Source organism: Rattus norvegicus, chromosome 2, assembly GCF_036323735.1.
Source record: "Rattus norvegicus strain BN/NHsdMcwi chromosome 2, GRCr8, whole genome shotgun sequence".
Taxonomy (NCBI): Eukaryota; Metazoa; Chordata; class Mammalia; order Rodentia; family Muridae; genus Rattus; species Rattus norvegicus.
The window spans coordinates 185,284,702-185,306,824 of NC_086020.1; the positions used below are offsets into that span (position 1 = coordinate 185,284,702).

The following is a 22,123-nucleotide window of genomic DNA, read 5'->3' on the forward strand; positions in this document are numbered from 1 at the left end:
CACACACACACACGCACGCACGCACACACAAATATACAAAAAGGTCAGTTCCTTTTAGATTATGAGTCTCATGTATGATAACAAAGATGATGACTCCAAAACTTGCAGTGAACTTGAAGCTGGTTTTATAGCTTAATCTGCATTTTCTCAGAGGTCCTCCCTTAATAAGCACTTTATATTATATGGAAAGAAACTCATTAATCCAGCACTTGTTAGAGGCACAGGCAATATCTCTTTAAGCTGAAGGCCAGCCTGTTCTGTACAAATGTGAAGCAGTGGCTAGGTAGGGCTGGAGACACAGCTTGCACTAGGTGCTCTCACAGCTCAGCACTAGATCTCTCACAGCTCAGTACTAGATGCTCTCACAGCTCAGTACTAGGTGCTCTCACAGCTCAGTACTAGATGCTCTCACAGCTCAGCACTAGATGCTCTCACAGCTCAGTACCAGATCTCTCACAGCTCAGTACTAGATGCTCTCACAGCTCAGCACTAGATCTCTCACAGCTCGCACTAGGTGCTCTCACAGCTCAGTACTAGATGCTCTCACAGCTCGCACTAGGTGCTCTCACAGCTCAGCACTAGAGGCTCTAGCAGAGGAGTCGGGTTGCTGAAATGCTTGTCACAGAAGCTTGAGTTTGACCCCTAACACCCATGTAAAAGCAAGATAGGGCACTGTGCCTGTAATCCCAGCACTGGGGAGACAAAGAGATCTCTGCGGATACTGACCAGCCAGTCTATACAAACTGGCAAGGTCCAGATCCTACGAGATACAGTCATCTCAAAAATTAAGGGGAAAAGGGATTGAGGAAGATACCAGGCCCACCCTTGGGTGTGTGGATGTGAACATGTACACAAACATACACACAAAGCAATGAAACGGTTCTGAAATATGGGATTCTAACAGTCTAATACTAGTGTAATAGCAGATATACTATAATACATGAGTAAGAAAACTGGTTCACAAGAAGGGGGCTGACAGAGGGTAGAAGATAGCCGGCAGCTTAAGAACACTCACTGCCTTTGCAGAGAACCTGGGTTTGACTACATGCAGTGCCAGTTCTAGAGAGTCTGATGCCTTCTTTGAACTCTATGGCATCAGGCAAGCAAATGGTGCACTTACCAGTGGGTCACACACTTACACATACAACTTCAAAAAAACACTTTGGGCTGCAGAGATGGCTAAGTGGTTAAGAACACTGACTGCTCCCCCCCCCCCCCCCCCGGAGCTGGGGATGGAACCCAGGGCCTTGCGCTTCCTAGGCAAGCGCTCTACCACTGAGCTAAATCCCCAATCCCCAGGCTGCTGTTTTTGGAGTTGAGAAAGGCTCACGTAAAGTCAGGCTTAGTGGCCTGTGTCTTCAATCCCAGCACTTGAGATCCAGAGGCAGGCAGATCTCTGTGAATTTGGTCCACATAGTGAGTTCCAGAGCTACACAGCGAGACCATGGGGAAGGGGGCTGCTGCAGAGATGGCTTAGCCATTCAAGGATAGGCTCATAAACAAAAATGTAAGAGAAAGCACACATAAATGCTGAGCACAAAAACGGCTTACAGTCCTTGCTCTTGTGAGGCTATGGCAAGACTGTCCTGAGTTTTATATATAGCTCAGCTTGGGCTAGACTGCAAACGTCTGAGGAAAAGCCGGCGAGGAAAGTAAAACTAGCTTGCCCCCATGTACAGGGTGTCAGAACTCCTAAGCACCCTCATGTGTTTGTTTCATTTTACTTTAGGGCAAATACAGGTTCCAGGTACCAGTCACCGCTTCATTGGACAAAGGAAACCACGTGTGGCACTGCTGCAGTCACAGTACTGGGGAGGCTGAGGTAGGAGAATCGTCACTAGTTTGAGACCAACCTGGGGTACACAGACCATGTCAGACCATGTCTCAAAAATTCAAGAGAAAGTTACATGAATTCTGCATTCTGTCCATAACTCACCTGAGAAGCTACCTTGGAATTTGGTACTCTGTGAAGGCACACCATTTTTTGTGTCTTCATAATTTGAAACTAGGTCTACATAATAATGGTCCTTGGTGCCCTAGGCCACTCCAAAAACCAGGCTATAAGCTGCTCAGGTCCCCGCCCCCCAGAGCTGGGGACCGAACCCAGGGTCTTGCGCTTGCTAGGCAAGCGCTCTACCACTGAGCTAAATCCCCAACCCCTTGCTCAGGTCTTAAATGTGTCTCTGCCTGCCTACACACACCCATCTTTTTTTTTTCCAGAGAACTCAGGTGTCCCTCAGGAACCTGCTTTGAGGTCACATGGCACATGGCATTTACAGTGGAGGCCAGGGGTAAGTCTGGCGTCCCCTCTACAGCTTTATGTGAACTGAAGGATCAAATCATTAGATCATGAGAGGCTAGAAAGACCGCTCAGCAGTTAAGGAGCAGTGGCTGCTCTTCCAGAGGACCTAGGTTTGAGTCTCATCACCAACATGGCAGCTCACAGCCATCTGACTCCAGTTCCTGGGGAACCAATACCGTCTTCTGGCTCTGTGGACGCCAGACGTGCACGAAAACAGACACACGCAGGCATGCCCTATATAAAAACTTTCCGCTTTAAATTTTCCAAGGCAGGGTTTCTCTGTATAACCCTGGCTGTACTGGAACTCGCTTTGTAGACCAGGCTGGCCTCAAACTCAGAGATCCACCTGCCTCTGCCTCCCAAGTGCTGGACACCTAGCACATAAAACCTTCAGAAAAAAATTCTTAGGGAGTTTTCATGGCAAGTGCCTTTTCCCACTGAGCCATCTTGCCAGATCCTTCATAATTCTCTCGTGAACCAGCATGGTAGTCCATACCTTACTCCCAGCAACAGGGAGGCAGAGAATAATGGGTCTCTGTGAGTTTGAGGTCAATTAGTATACTTAATAATTATAGATCAGGGGGTGGGGATTTAGCTCAGTGGTAGAGTGCTTGCCTAGCAAGCGCAAGGCCCTGGATTCAGTCCCCAGTTCCGAAAAAAAGAAAAAAAAATAATTATAGACCAGACTAGGCTACATACATCTCAAAATACACACACACACACACACACTCACACACGCAGTCTTTTAAGTCAGACATGCACTGTTCACTTGTCCTTAGACTGTGATCCTGCTGCAGTCCTCGATTCGCCTCAATGGTCCTCAGCAAAGCCCAAGGATGTCAGGGATGGAGAAGAGGGGAAGAGGTCATCTGCAGAGCAGGAAGTGGAGGACATTACTTCAGGTCCACGCCTCCCCTCTGTGAAAGCTATCACTATTGAAGCAAAGGGAAAACTCCAAGCTTTATTCCGTTGTCAAGGCCGCAGAGCACATCTAAGTCTTTATCCAACCCCATCCTTACAGTCCCCAGGGCAGACTCGGCTACCCCTCCCTCCGGCCTCACTTCTTCTCTTCCTCTTTCTTGTCCTTCTTGCCATCCTTGGTGGCCTGGGAGGCCAGAGAGCCCATTGCATTTCGAATGGCTTCATTGTTGGGATCCACACCGGGAAGGTTCTCTAGGACGCTCTGAAGGAACTCTGGGTCCTGCATCACGTCATAGTCATCCTCCTCCTGAAAAAGGGCACCATGAACTGGGCACATGGAACAGCAGAGTGTGGTGGCAGGGAGCACACAGTGTGAGGGACAGCAACATGATGCTGCCCACTCCTGACTGCAGGGGTGGGGTATGCAGCCAAGGGAAGGAAAGGGGCAAGTTAACAAGATGTGTGCCCACGAATGGTGAGCACTCCTGACAACGCAGAAGCCTGAGAACCCTGCTAACTGAACTGACAGGAAAACTAAACACCACCACAGCAGCTTTCGGGGGGGTGGGAGGTGTTTGGGGGGTGGGGGGTGGACACCCAGCACTCCTTTCCCCCAGACCCTCTTGGGAGGAGTCCCACAGAACTGTTAAGTATGGAGATGACAGGCCACACCCATTAGGAAACTACAGGACAATGGAACACTTCTCTAACTCACTCTGTTGTCTTGGTAAGGTTTACAAAGAAACACACACCTACGTGTTTCCTTCTGTTGCTCAAGACCCTTCTTCTGAAATGCTAGGAAGGAAAGGCTGTGGCCCTAAATGGATAAGGATCTGAATACAAGGGGACTTCAGGCCTGGCTGTATTGGAGGGTCACTGCTGGCCCTCACCTTGACTGGCTCAGATGTGTCCATGGCTGAGCTGGCATCGATGTCCCCTGATTCTGCTTGGCCAAACTCTGCTCCCTGCAGGGACATCTGCATGGCATAGGCAATCTGCTCTTCCTCTGTCATGCTGCTTAGGTCAGGAAGCCCCGCACGGCCAAACTCCTGCTGGCTGATGGTCATCTTCAGTAGGGCATCATCTGAGTCTGGGCAAAGACAGAAGAGCAGGATAGACCTAGTACATATTCCACAGGGCTGTCACTACTCCCCAGCCCAGCCCAGGCCACCCCAGCCCAGCCCTCCCCACCACAGCTTGAAATAGCTAGCATCCTCAGGCCCAGGACTTTGGAATCCACCTCGTTCACCTTCAGTCCCAGGTGTGGCAATTCCAGCCTCAGCTGCAGAGGCTGCAGCAGCCCGTCGTGCCTCCTCCTCCTGCCGCTGCCGCTGCTCTTCCATAGAGACACGAAGGGCCTGGTAAAGAGCAAGAGAGATCAACTCCTGGGGACCACACTTGATGCTGTGGCTCTGGCTTACAACATGGCGAAAAAGCTGTAACCCTGACAGGTCGTAAGGGAGAATGGAAGAAGCAAGGCAGAGCTTGGGATTTAATTGGGAAAAATGAAGACACTAGAGCCTTGCGTTGATGCCCTTCAAGGAAGGGAAAAGGGTCTTAGAAAACAGTGGGAGTGCTCAGGACTGTCTAGTCCCATCAGCTGGATATGTGTATGCAAACAGAACCGCAGGGTCAACATTTGCTTACCAGGGCCAATTCAGGATCAGCACTGGGATCTACTCCAAACTCAAAGTCACTGGCACCAAGACCCAGCATGGCGCCGCCTTCCCCAGCTAGAATAGGAGAACTGATGAGAGCATCGGCCAGGCTGGGCCCAGGAGGCACTGTCACTAGATGTGATCCAGTTCCGTCCTTGCCGTTTAATGTGTTCACAAAGGCTGTCAGCTTCTCTGTGTTCACCTCCTGCAGAGTAGAGAGCACACAACAGAGACCTCCATCACTTACTGCTTCAGTCTGTGGCTGCAGCTGTCTCCAGAGTCCTAGTGGGGACTCAACTCTAGAAAAGGACGGTCCTACTCCAAACCATGGGATTGGATCCCATGCCTAAAATCCTGACTTACCTCTTCCCCAAAATTGATGATGTCAACATTCACTTTTTCTTTCTTAAGGCGTTTAGCTAGTTTCACCAGCTAGGGAGAAAAATCAAGAAATTCATTGTCTGTAGTGAGGACTGAACTTGCCTCATAGAAGCATACAGAAATTCAGCATCCTACCAAACGTCTGCCCCAGCACTGAACTCACAATCACCTTCCCCAGGTGACATGCCTAACACCTCTGCCCAGTTCTAAGTACTGCCAGATACTGCCAAAAGGAGGCTCTGCGTGGGGGCCATCTGCAGACTCACATCCTTCTCGTTGTCCTCCACAGGGCTACCCACGAAGGCGATGATGCGCATCTTGTGATTCTTGCCCTGCCGGTGCTTCAGAGCCAGCTTGGAGAGGAAAAGAAGTTCCCATCAATCGCAGGAAGCACATGTCCCTCCCTGTGTCAGTCTGTTCTTCCTGCTCCTTACAGTACCTGCGAACCTCAGAGTCTACTCATTCAATACACGCCTCTTCCTTCTGTTGTGCCTCAGGTGGACCAGAGTGTAAGACCAGACTTCATATTCCCCACACTCATCCTGCCCATCCTTTCTATACTGAGTAAGTGCCCTCTAAGTCAGTGGTTCCCAACCTGGGAAGGAGTTGGACGACCCTTTCACAGGGTAGCACATTGGAAATTTACATTATAATTCCTAACAGTGGGCAAAATGGTAGTTATGAGTAGCACCAAAAACAATGTCCTGGTTGGGGTCAGCACAGCACGAGGAGCCAGACTGAAGGATCACAGCCTTAGGAAGGCTGAGAGCCACTGCACTAGATCCTCTCCCATCATGCTCTACTTAGCACTCGATCACAGCTCTGGAGAAATGGTCACCAACCCTCACAGCAGGGAGCCAGCAGGACTCACATGGGCCACGCGGATGCCAGTGCAGAAGGTGATCTTGCCTTTGGGCTGGACAGTGTGGAGCTTGGAGAGGATTCGGCCAGTGTCAGGGGTGAGTGTGGTCAGCACCTCACAGTCACTGGGTATGAGTAAAGCATTTTAGTCAGTTCAGATCACACAAGTGCTTCCTAACCATTCATCACCTCCTTCTCTCCTCCCTTCCTTCCTTCCTTCCTTCTTTTCTTTCTTTCTTTTCCCCCCAGAGACAGGATTTCTCTGTCCTGGCTGTCCTGAAACTCACTATGTAGACCGGGCTGGCCTCAAACTCAGAGATCTGCCTGTCTCTGCTCCCGAGTGCTGGGATAAAGGTGTGTGCCGCCACTACCTGGCTATTCATCTTTTTTCTGGAGAGATGGTTCCTTGGTTATGAGCACTCACTGCTGTTGCGGAGGCCCCACCTTCAGTTCCCAGCACCCACATGGCTAATCACAATCAGCTGCAACCCCGTTCCAGGAGATCTAACCCCTTTTCTGACCTCTGTGGGCATTATGAATGACCACGGTGCATACACACACATACATGCAGACAAAACATTTATATGCATATAATACAAAATAAATCTTAAAAAGAGAAAGGTACATTATCAAGTTTGAAGGTCGCCAGGACTACATGAAAAACCCTGTGTGGACATCCTCCCCGCACAACAAGCTGTGCCGCTGCTCAAGGAGGTGGAGCACAGGGAGGGATGGGCCCAGCCTGTGCGATCAACCGAAGGGCGATCACCTGCAGCCCAATATGGGAGCACCACCCACCTTCACAGCCCCACTGTGTCCCACGTACTTGGCCAGCGTGATCAAGCCCACGTTATTCTCAGGGTTGCTTCGGGTCTTTGAGTGACATACAATGTTGACAGCATCCTGCTGGGCCTGCAGCCGGGTGGGAAGGAAGTCTCCATTCCGCATGTACTCACTGTTGTCCACACTGTCAGAGTAGGAGAAAAAGGGGAAAAGAACACTGGAGGATTCCCCTGAACCATCTCCTATAATGGAGGACCCTTTCAACCTCTGCCAGGTTCATGTGGTACAGCAGTGGCTCTCAGGCTTCTTGGAACACAGAATCACCTAGAACTTTCTATCTTTTTTTTTAAGATTTATTTTATGTGAGTACACTGTCCCTGCTTTTAGACACACCAAAAGAAGGCATTGGATCTCATTACAGATGGTTGTGAGTCACCATGTAGTTGCTGGGAATTGAACTCGGGACCTCTGGAAGAACAGTCAGTGCTCTTAACCTCTGAGTCAGCTCTCCAGCCTGTAACTCTTTCCATCTTTTTTTTTTTTTTTTTTTTGGTTCTTTTTTTCAGAGCTGGGGACCGAACCCAGGGCCTTGCGCTTCCTAGGCAAGCAAGCGCTCTACCACTGAGCTAAATCCCCAACCCCAACTCTTTCCATCTTTAACAGGTAAGGCAGCACACAGCTGTAATCCTGGAACTCCGTGTATGTAGCTAGGAGGATCAGGAACTCACGGCCAGCCTCAACTATATTATAAGTTTGAGGACAGGGGCTGGGGATTTAGCTTAGTGGTAGAGCGCTTGCCTAGGAAGCACAAGGCCCTGGATTTGGTCCTCAGCTCCGAAAAAAAGAACCAAAAAAAAAAAAAAAAAAAAAAAAAGTTTGAGGACAGCTTGAGCTATGTAAGACCCTATCTCAAAGAAAACAACAACAAACCCAAACCAAAGTCTATGTAATAGACTCTGGCTTCTCAGAGTTTCCCACCTTTTTTTGGTCACACAACCTACCACCTACCATTGAGCCAACTGGTTCAGGACCATCTCTCTTTTTTTTTTTTCTTTTTCCCTTTTCTTTTTTTTTCGGAGCTGGGGACCGAACCCAGGGCCTTGCGCTTGCTAGACAAGTGCTCTACCACTGCGCTAAATCCCCAAGCCCCAGGACCAACTCTTGGTGACCCTTGAAGTCTAGGAGAGTTCTTGCAGGCAGTGACACTACTGTGCTAAGGAAGGGAGCAGTGATCAGAACAAGATACTTTATTCTACTTGAAAACAAAACTCTAGCTCAGTGGTAACTTTTGTCCACCTTCTAAAGCTTTATCTGGTAATAAATAAAATAAAAACTAGTAAGGAAGGGTAATGTGCTGAAAAAGCAGAAACAGGACTGACTATTGGGCAGTGTAATATCAGCTGAGGCACAAGCTCAAGTTTTCATTCGCAGCTACTATTAAAACTATCCATTTGTGTGTACGGCTGTTTTGTCTGCATGTATGTACTGGTGCCATGAGCTTGCCGACTGCTTATGGATGCCAGAAGCAGGTGTTGGGTTCCCTGGAACTGGAGTTACAGACAATTTGGAACACTTAGATGCTAGGAATTAGAACCATGTCCTCTGGTTCTAATTCAATAGAACAGCAGCCAGAGCTCTTTTCACCACTGAACATCGCTCTCCAGCCCCTGGTTGTTTTTTTTTTGTTTGTTTGTTTTTTTAATTTATTTATTTTTTCGGAGCCGAGAACCAAACCCAGGGCCTTGCGCTTGCTAGGCAACCGCTCTACCACTGAGCTAAATCCCCAACACCTATTTTTTAACTCTAAGAAAGTTGCTTGTTTCTCTAAGGCCCAGTTACTTCACTTTTCCATTCTATTACTTTTGGGAACTCAGATCGAAAATGGGCACATGCTGCTGCAACTTGCATACAGAAATCAGAGGGCAGAGACTGAGCAGGTCATCAGACTCACAAGGCAAGCACTTCTACCACCTGAGCTGTCTTGTTTTTTCCTTGTATTTTTACATGCATGGAAGTACTGAGCATAGTACCTAACACTTAGCAAAGATACACACAGGTTTCATGTATGATACCCTGGATTTGGTCATACCACAACAAAACAGGAAGCATTCCAAGAGAGTAGTTTAGTGGTGACCCAAACACACATCTGTGAACAAACTATGTGAAGATCCAGCTGATGCACTGGCCATCTCACTGAAGCCCTGCCTTCCTGAAACAGCCCCCCAGTACTCTTCCAGGGGGTGTGGCAGATCCAAATATAAAAACAGAGGCTTCAAGCACGGTCAGATGGGACAGCCACTAAGGGTAAGGACTGTGGGCAAGCCGATGAATGGATAGATGGGGAAACGGTCAGAATAGGAAAGGTGCTTTAGAGAGAGAACTGACATGGACGTCGAAGCTGTGCTACCTTCGCTGGGGAAGGAGAGTGGTTACTGGTGGAAAAACCATAGGTGCCTTACCACCTATGCACACATCCCTTAAAAAGCCACACTGTCAATGTTAATTCTACTATGGCAGAGGCAGGAGGACTACAGGGAATTCCTGGCAGGGCTACATAGCAAGAGCCTGTTTCAGACAAAACACCATACTGCCCAGCCTTCTCTCTTTCCAGCTTGGTATGGTGGGGTAGTGTTGTTGTATTTCTTAGAACTGCTTCCCTCGGGTTGGGGATTTAGCTCAGTGGTAGAGCGCTTGCCTATCAGGCGCAAGGCCCTGGGTTCGGTCCCCAGCTCCGAAAAAAAAAAAAAAAAGAACTGCTTCCCTCAACAGCATGTCATTCTTCATTCCCCAAATCATAAAAACTTGGGCTTAAAGGTATTACCCAACCTTCCCATGACACCATAATTTTAATCCTGACCACAGCTGGGAGGAAGTTCTGTGGTGGGGTACTTGCTTAGCATCAACAAGGCCCAGGGTTTGATCCTTACTCAGTCTTGCAAAATCAATTAATCTGTCAACACAGGACAGGCAACAGAGCATGCCTGTAGGTTCAGCTACTTGGGAAGCCAAGGAATGAGGACTTCTTGAATCCAGGATTTGGGGGCAACATACTGAGATCCTCTCACTCTGCCCCTTCCCAACCTCAGTCTCCCTTAGAAACAGGGTGAGCTTTCTATAACTGAAGATGAACTGATTTTCCTGAGTCTACCTCCTAAGTCCAGGATTACAGGTGTGGGGCAGCGCGTCTGACCTGAGCTAACATCTCTATATAACAACAATAAACACAACAGTGAGCTCTAGGCTAGCTTTACTGTCCAAGTGTAATGCCGTGTATAAAAAAACTAACAAGAGAATCTGATTCAGCAGATTAAGGCTAAAGTCAAAACACTTGCATTTTAGAATAGGCCCCTACAGAGAATCCTGTTGCCTGGAAATGCAGGACACCTCAGAAAACAGGAGGGTGGGTCTCCTTCTTCTGTTCCTGGGCAGTCACATTGACCACTAAAGTCACGGGTCCTAATCTTTCCTTTCATGTATCAATCCAGTAATTTTTTTTGAAGCAGGACCTCAATATGCATTCCAAGTTGACCTCAAACTCATGATCCTTGTCTCAACCATCATTTATAGGTGTGTACCACATCTAGTCAGATCAATATTCTTAAATCAATACCAGTCTGTACAAAGATCTAACTCCATCACCCTCAGAATCTCCTTATTGGGGTATAGAACAGAGCTCAAGTCTTCAGACATGTCTTTCTACAGTGACTTCTCCCACCTTATAACAACAATCTGTGTAAAGGGTCACTCTGGTCTATTTCTCCAACATGGGACCTTTACTTCAGCAACTTTGTAATGACCTCTCCTCCTCAACATGTCTCTTTACACCTCTTAAATTTTGAGGACTTCCCACACACCACCACCACATACGTACGGCTTACCTACTTATACTATGAGACACAGAAGTTACTACAATTCTCCCACAATGTGCAAAACCTAAGTGCCAACCAGCAAACAGTTTGAATTCTAAATCCATCTTCTTTTTAATACTCTCTCCCAGAAGTGAATACTTAGAAAAAAATACAGGACTTAAGGTTAAATTTTAAGTTTCAGGTGAATAATGAATGACTTTCGAGTTTTATTTTTATTGTTTTTAGGTATGTTTGCATGCACATCTACAGAGATCAAAGGCACTGGCTCTTCTGGTCCTGTCAAGAAGGCAGCAGTGAACAGTACAGTACGGGTGCTTGGAACCAAACTCTAGTTCTCTGCAAGACCAGCAAGTGCTCTTACCCACTGAGTCGCCTCTCACCCTCAACAAGTAACTCTTTTGTTGTTTTTGTTTTATCATCTTTTTAGAGCTGTCCTAAAACTTGCTCTGAAGACCAGGCTGGCTTCAAACTCACAAAGATCAATCTGCCTCTGCTGCCCAAGTGCTGGGATTAAAGGTGTACACCACCACTGCCCAGCTCCCACAAGTAACTTGTAAGAGCAATATTTGGGTTGCACTTAAAATTCCTTTTTAAGGAGTTGGGGATTTAGGTCAGTGGTAGAGCGCTTGCCTAGCAAGCACAAGGCCCTGGGTTCGGTCCTCAACTCCAGAAGAAAAAAAAACCTATAAAAATTCCCTTTTTATACTAAAAAATTACTCTTGATTTGCTTGAAATTCAAATTTAACTGGGCATCCTGGTTGTCTTGTTCTGAGACAGAATCTTGCTAGGTAGTCCTGATCATGAAAACCCTCTGCCTTGCCCTCCAAAACAGAAACACGAGCCTAGGGACGCTGGCTTATAATCCTACATACTCATCCCAAGTTCAAGGCCAGCCTGTGTATCTTTTCAAATAAAGACTTCAAAACCAACCAGAACTACAGTGTCAAAACTCCATCTAAAAAAATAACGATGACAATAAGTACAATCTAGAAGGGGTGTGGCTCATTGGTAGAGCACTTTCCCAGCATTCACGATGCTCTGGGTTCAATTCCCAGTATCTGAAAACACAAAAACAAAGCCCTCTTGTAGCCCTGAAAAAATATGTTCTCAGCTTTACTTATTTTTCTTGTCCTCAGTTTCTAATCTAACTCCTAATAGGTACTCATCCCAAGTGTAAACTTGGTAAGAACTAATTCATCGGAGAAGAACACTGTAGTTTTGAATTTGACTCTTGCTCATCACGACCACTTAATTGGCTGTGTGGCTACAGCAGATCACCTAAAGTCCTTCAGACTCGTTATGGAATGAAGGACTATTTTCCTTGAATGCTGTTGTGAGGTTTACGTGAGATAAAAGTACAGAGAAGAGGAAAAACATTGGAGGCGAGTGGAAGGGGCGATTGGCGTCTGCTTTACGGGAGACAGGGAAGCAGGGTCCAGGAAGGGAACCAGGGTTCCCGGGCCTGCGTTCCTGGGCCGGGATGACTCAGGGAGTCGCCTGCCTGTCTCCTGCGGGCCCCAAAGCCACATCTCGCCCGGCCGCCCAGTCCCCAACCCAGGCCCTCAGGCTTCGGCGCCACGCGCAACAGCAACCCAGACGCGCCCCCGGCCACGTCCGAAGTTCCTCACCAAACCATAGTGCTCTCCAACACCATCTTGCCACCTTTCCTTTGCGGACCGGCTCCGGGACTGACAAACAACAGCACCTCCGATTGGCCTGGCGCTCATCACCAATCAAAGAACTCAGTCTTCACGCTGCCCCGCCTCTGCCCCGCCTCCGCCCCGCGGTGCGTTCTGGGACTTGTAGGCGTCGTGGACATGTAAGGGTTGCTCATCCAGTTGAGTCGGTTACCTTAGCAGCCGCTTGCTTCCGGAGCAGCTAGCTCTTAGCTCTCTGCACAGGTGTGCAACCTCTCTGCACAGCTCTCGCCAGGCACCAACATTCTGCAGTGGAAGGCAGGAGAGCTGTAATTTACCCCTCCTCTGCTCTCTGTATATGTTTGGGTTTTTGTTTTGTTTTTGTTGTTACGGTTTGAGAAAGGATGGCTGCAAATTCGCTGTGGAACTCAGGCTAAACTGATCTCCTTGCTTCACCCCCGTTTACATGGTACACCATCATACTTAGATGTGATCTGCAATTTCCAGGCCAACCTGGGCTACATAGCTACATAGTGAGACTGCCTGAAAAACACATAGACACACACGTGTGCATGCACTACTATGGATATGTCAGTTCAAGCATAATCATTTTGACAATGTGTCAGGATCGTTAATCACACTCTTAACTCCCTGTTTCCCATTGCACTGTGTTTATGCAATTGCTATAAACACTTGTACCCTCAAATTTGATTTATTTACTGCTTGCGTTTTTTTTTTCTCCCTGCCCCCTCTACTGCCTGCGTTTAATTAAGTACAGAAAAAAAAAATCTTTGCAGTCCCTATCTCTAGTATTGACTCTGACAGGATGAAGGAATCCAGAAAAGTTTTGACCAATTTTTAAAAAAAAATTTTTTTTTTAAAATCTAAGTGTGGGGGTTGGGGATTTAGCTCAGTGTTAGAGCGCTTGCCTAGCAAGCACAAGGCCCTGGGTTCGGTCCCCAGCTCCAAAAAAAAAGAAAAGAAAAAAAAAATCTAAGAGTTTGTGTGTGTATTCAGGTGCTGGCAGTGGCTGAAAAAAGAAAATCAAATCTCCTGGAACTGGAGCTCCAGGCAGTTGTGAACTGACTATCTGAGTGCTGGGAACTGAACTCTGGTACTCTAGGAAAAGCAGTGAACACTCTTAAACACTGAACCATTTCTCCAGCCCCCAATGAACACCATGTACTCACCCAAAGAACAGAGGAAAAACCAGCAAGTTATCTTGGTTTGTTTGTTAATCAACACCTTTAACACCAACCCCTGGGAAGCAGAGGCAGACAGATAAGTGGGTTCAACAACAGCCTGATCTACATAATGAGTTCCAGGGTAGTCAGGGTAGTCTTATATACAATAAGACCTTGTCTGGGGGTCAAAGAAAAGAAGGCCTGTTGGAGCTTGCCTGTGATCTCACTACAAAGTGGAATGGCTACAAGGTCAAGGTCATCTTGGGAAGAGAAGTTTCAAAAATAAAAAGGAAGCATGGCTTAAAAGATGTCTCTTAGTTAAGGAGTCTTTTCTGAGGGGTTTGCAACCTCATAAGAACAGCAATATCAACCATCCAGACCCCCAGAGCTCCCAGGGACTAAACCACTATCCCAAGAGTACACAGGGATGGACCCATGGCTCCAGTTGCATATGTAGCAGAGGATGGCCTTGTCAGGCATCAATGGGAGGAGAGGCCCTTGGTCCTGTCAGCATAGGGGAATGTCAGGGCAGGGAGATGGGAGGGAGTGGGGTGGGTGGGAGGGTGGGGGAGCACCCTCATAGAAGCAGGGAAGATAGCAGATTTCTGGAGGGGAAACCAGGAAGGGGGATAACATTTGAAATGTACAGTAAGCCACTTTTTATTCTGTGTTTCCATTTCTCACTGGCATAGGAAGGGTGCAGGGCACAGGGTAACTTGTCTCAGGAGCTATCACAGGATTTATGACTGTGACTTGAAAATCTGTCTTCCATATACTAAAGGTATAAATAATACTGTCTTTGCTGTTATGTTGGTCACTGTAAACTGTCAAACCACAGTATGCCAAGAATCTGTCTACGATCATTTTGAAGTATTTTGAAGCTCCCTCCCCAGTGTGTTATTTTATTTTATTGGCTCCTGGATTACACTGTCATTGTGGCCCCCTGGCAGCCAGTCTTCAAAGCCTGAGGGTGATGTCTCTAGACTGCAGCAGCTTTACCTCATCACTACCAAACACACCCAGAGGTTACTGCAACTCCTACCACAGTAAGGGACGTTTGCTTGAATGTCAACCCATCTGAGTATGCTAAAAGATATCATAAAATAATGGTTTTAGATTAAAAAATAAAGACAATGTTTTATTAAAAAATAAATAAAAAGGGAGTCCTTTCTGGCTTTGTAGAGGATCAGCATTCTAAGGGACTGGAGAGATGGCTCAGGGGTTAAGAGCACTGACTGCTCTTCCAGAGGTCCTGAGTTCAAATCCCACCAACCACATGGTGGCTCACAACCATCTGTAATGGGATCTGATGCCCTCTTTTGGTGTGTCTGAAGACAGCGACAGTGTTCTCATATAAATAAAATAAATAATTCTTAAAAAAAAAGAACTTAAAAATAAATAAAAGAATACATCAGGAGTGCCTCAGTGGTCAGGTGCTTGCTGAACACAGCCAAGGCCCCAATTTCAATCCTTAATTAAAACAAACAACAAAAAACAAAACAAAACAAAAAACCTCCCCCCACCAAAAACAAAACAAAACAAAAAAGAAAGTTCCGCCAGGCAATGGTGGTGCAGACCTTTAATCCCAGTACTCAGGAGGCAGAGGCAGGTGGATCTCTGAGTTCGCCGCCAGCTTGACCTATAGAGTAAGTTTCAGGATAGCCAAGGCTACACAGAGAAACACTGTCTCAAAAAACAAAACAACAACAAAAAATTTAAAATGCTTTGATTAATACCCCACAACCCAGGAAATCCAACTGGGAATCCTGGGTCTGGTCTGTTTCTTGCAAATGCTTTATGGATTTTGTTTTTCTTTTCTTTTTTTCAGAGCTGGGGACCGAACCCAGGACCTTGTGCTTGCTAGGCAAGCACTCTACCACTGAGCTAAATCCCCAACCCCTGCTTTATGGATTTTAATAAAGTATCCTTTAGCTAAACGAACTTGTTTGTCTGCCTTTACGGCTGTAGTTTTTCTGCTTTTAAAGGCTTTGCTTACTTTGTAATTTTGTGTGTGTGTGTGTGCATGTGTGTGTGCGTGTGTGTGTGTATGTGTGCGTGTGTGTGTGTCTGCCTTCATGTGTGTATGTGCACCACATGTGTGTAGTGTCTGCAGAGGTCCAGAGGGAATCAGAGTCCTTGGAACTGGAGTCACAGACACTTGTGAATGGACACATGGATGCTGGGAATGGAAGCTCCGTTCTCAGCAAGAGCAACGAGTGCTCTTAACCTTGAGCCAGCTCTCAAGGCCCTATTGATTTCTTTTAATAATCTCTTTTTAGTTTCTTTAATATCCGTGTTGTCTGTGTGGGGGTCAGTTCCTTGGAGCTGGGGTTACAGCTGCTTCTGAGGCTCCCCAGGGAGCCGGGCACCAAGCCTGGGTCTTCAGCATGGGCAGCAGTGCTCTGAGCCATGAGGTCTTTCTCCACCCCTACCTAGTTAGAGTATATGTGTGTGCCTGAGTATGTGTGTGCACTGTGTCCATGTAGCTGTCCGAGTGTCACAGAATGCAGTGGAAGTCAAAAGACAACGGGTGCGGACCAGTTCTTCCCTTGCACCAGGTTTCAATTGTGGGGACAAGTGGCTTCACCTACTGAGCTATCTGGCTGGCCTGTTAGTAACATTGTAATGATTGGTGCTTGGTCTTAGTTTCCTTTTCTATCTCTGTGATAAAAGTCCCTGACAGAAGGACCTTTATGTGACTCACAGTTCTAGGTTACAGGCCATCAGGGTGTTGGAGCTGGAAGCAGCTACTCAGTCACACCATAGCCACAGTCAAGTGAAAAGAGCAAAAACTTAATGCACACATGCAAGTTCTGCTCACACCCCTTATGTGCTTATATACTCTAATATTTATTCAGCCCAGGACCCCAATCCCAGGGAATGGTGACCCCAACCAACATCAATCAATGTAATCAACATCATCATTGCTGGTTAGTGGTGGATTAATGCTCCACATTTAATCCTAGCACTTGGTGGGGGTGCAGATGCAGGAGAGTCTCTGAGTTCAAGGCCAGCTTAGTCTACAGACCAAGTTTCAGGACAGCCATGGCTATTCAGAAAGACCCTGTCTTGGGGCTGGGGATTTAGCTCAGTGGTAGAGCGCTTACCTAGGAAGCGCAAGGCCCTGGGTTCGATCCCCAGCTCCGAAAAAAAGAACCAAAAAAAAAAAAAAAAAAAAGAAAGACCCTGTCTTGAAAAACAAAGCAGTTCTCTCGGGGTTGGGGATTTAGGTCAGTGGTAGAGCACTTGCCTAACAAGCGCAAGGCCCTGGGTTCGGTCCCCCAGCTCCGAAAAAAAGAAAAAAAAAAAAGTAAGAAAAAAGAAAAACAAAGCAAACAGAAAAAAGATAATCTCTTACACTCAGACATTTTCAGAGGTCCTTCTCCCACAGGTTATGTCAAGTTGACAATTACAAGGTTCCTGACCCAAATTCCCAAAAACAGGGTTCAGAATCCTGAGGTGTGGAGTGGAAGAACAGAAGAGAAAGAAGACAAGAAGTCAAGACGACAAAGACAAAGCAATGGCTGGGACCAGGAGGCCTTGTGCTCGCTCGCCAAGGACCGATGCCAAGCAAGTTTGTTAAGAAGCACCGCTTCACTGGTTGGCAGAGGCAGGTGGATCTCTGCGTTGGAGACCAGCCTGGTCTACAGAGTGAGTTGCAGGACAGCCAGAGCTACACAGTGAGACCCTGTAAAGAAGGAAAAATCGCATCATATATTGTCATCGGTGGGGGTGGGGGAGGGGAAACAGCCAAGGTCAGCAGATGCAACAAAGTTGGAAAACAGGATAAGTCAGACCCAGCCGCCCCAGCGGATGATCCAGCCCGAGGATTCAGGTCTCCCATTCCTCCAGAACCTCAGCCTTGACTCCTCTGAGGCACCAGCTCCAGCCCTACACGGTACTTGCCAAGTCCAGCCTTGGGCAAGGACACCAAGGTAAAGATTCCTTTGTTCTTTCATCAGAGCCTCTGAGAAAGTTCTGGATCCATCTGACTCCCCACACATCACAACTCCACCCCTTATCAGCCCTGAGACATAAAGTTCACCATGTAAAACCATAACTCTTTGTCTCTGTAAGCCCACGGTCACCTTATAATCAAAAAAATACACTTAGTCCACCTTTTTTATTTCCCTTTAATTTTTTTATTTTTATTTTTATGTGAGCACACTGTCGCTCTCTTCAGACACACCAGAAGAGGGCACCAGATCCCATTGAAGATGGTTGTGAGCCACCATGTGGTTGCTGGGAATTGAACTCAGGACCTCTGGAAGAGCAGCCAGTGCTCTTAACCTCTGAGCCATCTCTCCAGCCCACACTTGGTCCAACTTTAAAAGTTCCCACTGTCATTAACAATTTCAACACTTTGAAAGGTAAGTCTCAGCAAGGTGGTGGTGCCTGCCTTTGATGCCAGCATTTGGAGGCCAGCCTTGGGTGTAGAGTGAGTTTTAGGATAGCCAGGGCTACATAGAAAACTCTACCTCAATAAATCAAAAAGTTTAAAGTCTCAGGCCAGGCCTGGTAGTACACGCCTCTAATGCACACAGTGGGATCTCTGAGTTTGAAACCAGGCCAGCCTGGACTACATAGCAAGCTCCAGCCAGCCAGGAAGACATAAAAAGACCTTGTCTCAGGCCAGGTGAATCCCATCACATGGGAGGCAGAGGCAGGTGGATCTCTGTGAGTTCAAGACTGGCCTGCTCTACACAGTGAGGTCCCGGACAGCCAGGGCTTTATAGAGAGGTCTCAAACAAAACAAAACAACAAAAACAAAACAACAACAACAAAACCCTAAAGTAAGCAAACGAACAAAAGACCCTGTTTGGAAACAATAAAAAGGCCAAATCTCCTAATTCCAGCAGGAAAAACACCAAATGCTATAGCCGGAAGTGAAGCACCTCAAGCCTGTAATCAGCAGGGCTCCATCTCTTCACCTCAGCCACCGCAGCAACGAAGTTTCTCTTTCAGACCGGTCCACTCTAGAGCCACAGCCCTCTTTGACAGACATCACACGGCCATGGCCATCTCCAGGATCCTGGGGTATCTCTTACAACTGGATCTTCACCCTCGAAATGCTACGTAATGGCCCCTCAGGGCTTCTCTGCAGTGACTCCGCCTTGACTGCTCTTTATGTCTGCCTACCCTTGCCTTCTGAACCAGTATCAAGCGGATGACCTTACTAAGTTCTGATGTCAGTTCTTGTGCCCACCCCCTTAATTACAGCAGGACTCGGACCAAGAGGCGACACATTCTTTTTTTTTTTTTTTTAATTAACTTGAGTATTTCTTATTTACATTTTGAGTGTTATTCCCTTTCCCGGTTTCCGGGCAATCATCCCCCTAATCCCTCCCCCTCCCCTTCTTTATGGGTGTTCCCCTCCCCATCCTCCCCCCATTACCGCCCTCCCCCCAACAATCACGTTCACTGGGGGTTCAGTCTTAGCAGGACCGAGGCGACACATTCTTATGTATTTGCTTTCAAGAGGCAAGGAATCCCTTCAGCTCGGGATTTTTTTTTTTTTAAGATTTATTTATTTATTTATGAGCACACTGTAGCTGTCTTCAGACACACCAGTAGAGGGCATCAGATCCCATTACAGACAGTTGAGAACCACCATGTGGTTTCTGGGATTTGAACTCGGGACTTCAGGAAGAGAAGTCAGTGCTCTTAATCGCTGAGCCATCTCTCCAGCCCTTAAGATTTATTTTTATGTGTGTGCACCTCACATGTGTGCAGGTGCCTCCAGGGACAGAAGAGTTGGATTACCAGTGGGTGTGTGTGCTGAGAACAAACTCAGACCCTTGGTAAGAACAGCAAGGGTTCGTACTCACTAACAACCTCTCCAGAATCTCTGATGAGCTGGGTTTGTCCTCAGAACAGGTTTCCTTAGGCTCCTAGGGCAGCATCTGAGACCTGCCTTCAGTGGTATCAATCCCTTTAACAAACACGCCTACTTCCTCAGCACCGACCTGAACCCTCTCCTGCCCTGAAACCCCCCATGCCAGACAAACCAGTCACATCTCCCCATCCAACTTCATTCAGTTTATCACAACACAGGCAGAATGAAGCCAGATTTTAGCCAAAACACCACAGGAATGGCCCCACCTGTTCCCAAGAGTCCTAATCCTTTGCAACTTCATAGTTCAGAATCCACTGTGTGCACTCTCATCTTCCAAACACCCCCCAAAGGATGGCCTGTCATGCTCTCCCCAAAGCGCTCAGCAGCTCTCCTAGCTCAAAATTCCAAACTCTTCCACAGTCCTCCAACCTAATAAGTCCCAAGGCCTAAAGGCCACACAGTCAGGTTTACCACAGAACTGGATTTTGGAAAAACTGCAGAATTTGGCAGATTGGGCTAGAAAACCCTTTGGATTCTATAAGCAGAGCTTAACGAGCCATTCTGCAGGAGATCAGGAACATCAGAGAGCAGTGAGGACTGTCGAGGGCTGGCTCAAGCAGGTTCATAGGAAAGCACGTTTAGGTTGGGTTTCCACAAGGTAATTCATATAATTATGTAATGTATTCTAGCTGCATTCTGCTATGTCCTGAGAGCTGGACTGAGACTAGACTTTAAACTGTTGAATTTGGCAGAGGAATCTTAGTTCCTTCCTTGTTGCTGTGGTAAAATACAGAAGCAACTCAATGAAGGGCTTATGTTAGCCATGGTGGTGGTTTCAAGACAGGGTCTCACTATGTAGCTCTGGCAGTCCTGAAACTCACTCTGTAGACTAGATGGGTTGAACTGACCCCAGACCCACATAAAAAACAAAAAACAAAAACCAGTTGAGGTAGCATGATCTGTAATCCCTGCATTCCACGGTGAGATGGCAGACTAAGAGGAAAATGCCTGGGAGTTTGTGCGCCAGCTAGCCTGAGTGCAGTGTAGCAGGAATAGCAAGAAAATGCCTCGAAATACGGATTTAGGAGAGCGGCTACTCACAACTCCTCTGACCTCTACACACACACACACACACACACACACACACACACACACACACACACACACCCAGGCCTGCTTAGAGGCTTCTGTGCCATTTAGTTTTGTCATCTTGACACAAGCTAGAGTCATCTGAAAGGAGGGAGCCTTAATTGAGAAAAATGTCTCCATAAGTTCCTGATACAGGGCATTTTCTTAATGAGTGATTGATGGGAGAGAGCCCCACTCATTACTGGTCGTGTCATCACTGGGCTGGTGGTCCTGGGGTCTATAAAAAAGCCCGCTGAGGGGCTGGGGATTTAGCTCAGTGGTAGAGCGCTTGCCTAGGAAGCGCAAGGCCCTGGGTTCGGTCCCCAGCTCCGGAAAAAAAAAAAAAAAAAAAACCAAAAAAAAAAAAAAAAAAAAGCCCGCTGAGAAAGCCATGGGAGCAAGTCAATAAGCAGCACCCTCCATGGTCTCTGCATCAGCTCCTGCCTCCAGGTTCCTGTCCTAACTTCCTTCAGTGATGAACAGTGATGTGGAAGTGTAAGCCAAATAAATCCTTTCCTTCTCAAATTGCTTCGGTCATGATATTTCATCATAATAGAAACCTGACTAGAGCAGCCCCACCTCCCTGTGAGTGTAGAGTCTATCAGAATAAGAGTTAACAGGCACACCACAGTGGAAAGGCATTTAATCTGTGACAGGGTTATTGCATTTTGTTAAGAAAAATAACTCAAAAATGCAGGCGAACTAGTGCTGGCAAAGAAGCTGTAGTTAAGGAGACTCCTGCCCTGGCCTCTGCTTCCCAAATGCTGGGATTAAAGGTGTGTGCCAGCACCTGGCTCTTCTAATACTGATTTTGAAGGGATGAAAGACGCAAAATTGGGCTGGCAAAATGGTTCAGCAGGTAAAATATGCTGTCAAGCCCAGCAACCCAAGTAAACAGAATTCCTGGGACCCACAGGCTGAAAGGTTAAATGACTCTCCCAAGTTGTCCCCTGACATCTACTCATGTACAGCAGAATGTGCTACAGAGAGAGAGAGAGAGAGAGAGAGAGAGAGAGAGAGAGAGAGAGAGAGAGAGAGAGAGAGAGATTGAAAGAAACAGAGACAGGCAGAGATAAACCAATAGGTGTGATTAAAAACAAAGACAGGGGTTGGGGATTTAGCTCAGTGGTAGAGCGCTTGCCTAGCAAGCGCAAGGCCCTGGGTTCGGTCCCCAGCTCCGAAAAAAAAGAACCAAAAAAAAAAAAAAAAAAAAAAAACAAAGACAAAAACAAAAAAAAAAACAAAAACAAAAAAACAAAGACAAACAGAGACAAATGGGTGTAATGAAGTTTAAGACACGATTATGGAGTCTTCATGCATCATAGTTCCAGAGGGTCTCCTAGGTCAGGCAACCATGACAGGGTTGGGGTCTCTTCAAGTCCATGAAAATGAAGGTGAGGCCTAATCCACAGTGGAGCCCTCAGGATCTTGGAGGTGATAAGACCATGGGTCATCTGTTAAGGAATGTCTCAGAACGAAGTTGCCCCCCCCAAAAAAAAGAGAAGAAAAAAAAGAGGATTTGTGAAAGTTAGGAGTAGTGGTTCATGCCTTTGATCCTGGCAT

General features: G+C 47.0%; 1 protein-coding gene across 2 annotated transcripts; it reads right to left on the reverse strand.

The window, feature by feature from the left end:
* Positions 1 to 3,239: 3,239 nt before the first annotated feature.
* Psmd4 (proteasome 26S subunit ubiquitin receptor, non-ATPase 4) lies at positions 3,240 to 12,537 on the reverse strand. 2 transcript variants are annotated; one of them, NM_031331.1, is made up of 9 exons: positions 12,404 to 12,500; positions 6,950 to 7,090; positions 6,134 to 6,248; positions 5,529 to 5,615; positions 5,245 to 5,313; positions 4,871 to 5,086; positions 4,464 to 4,581; positions 4,114 to 4,313; positions 3,240 to 3,530 (listed from the first exon to the last, which is right to left on the reverse strand). In NM_031331.1, the coding sequence occupies exons 1-9, from the start codon at positions 12,427 to 12,429 to the stop codon at positions 3,360 to 3,362; spliced, it is 1,143 nt and encodes a 380-aa protein (NP_112621.1). In that variant the 5' UTR covers positions 12,430 to 12,500; the 3' UTR covers positions 3,240 to 3,359. The 2 variants fall into 2 exon arrangements, with proteins under 2 accessions (NP_112621.1, XP_006232986.1); XM_006232924.5 differs by having other exon boundaries at positions 3,244 to 3,530; positions 4,473 to 4,581; positions 12,404 to 12,537.
* Between the last annotated feature and the right edge of the window lie 9,586 nt (positions 12,538 to 22,123).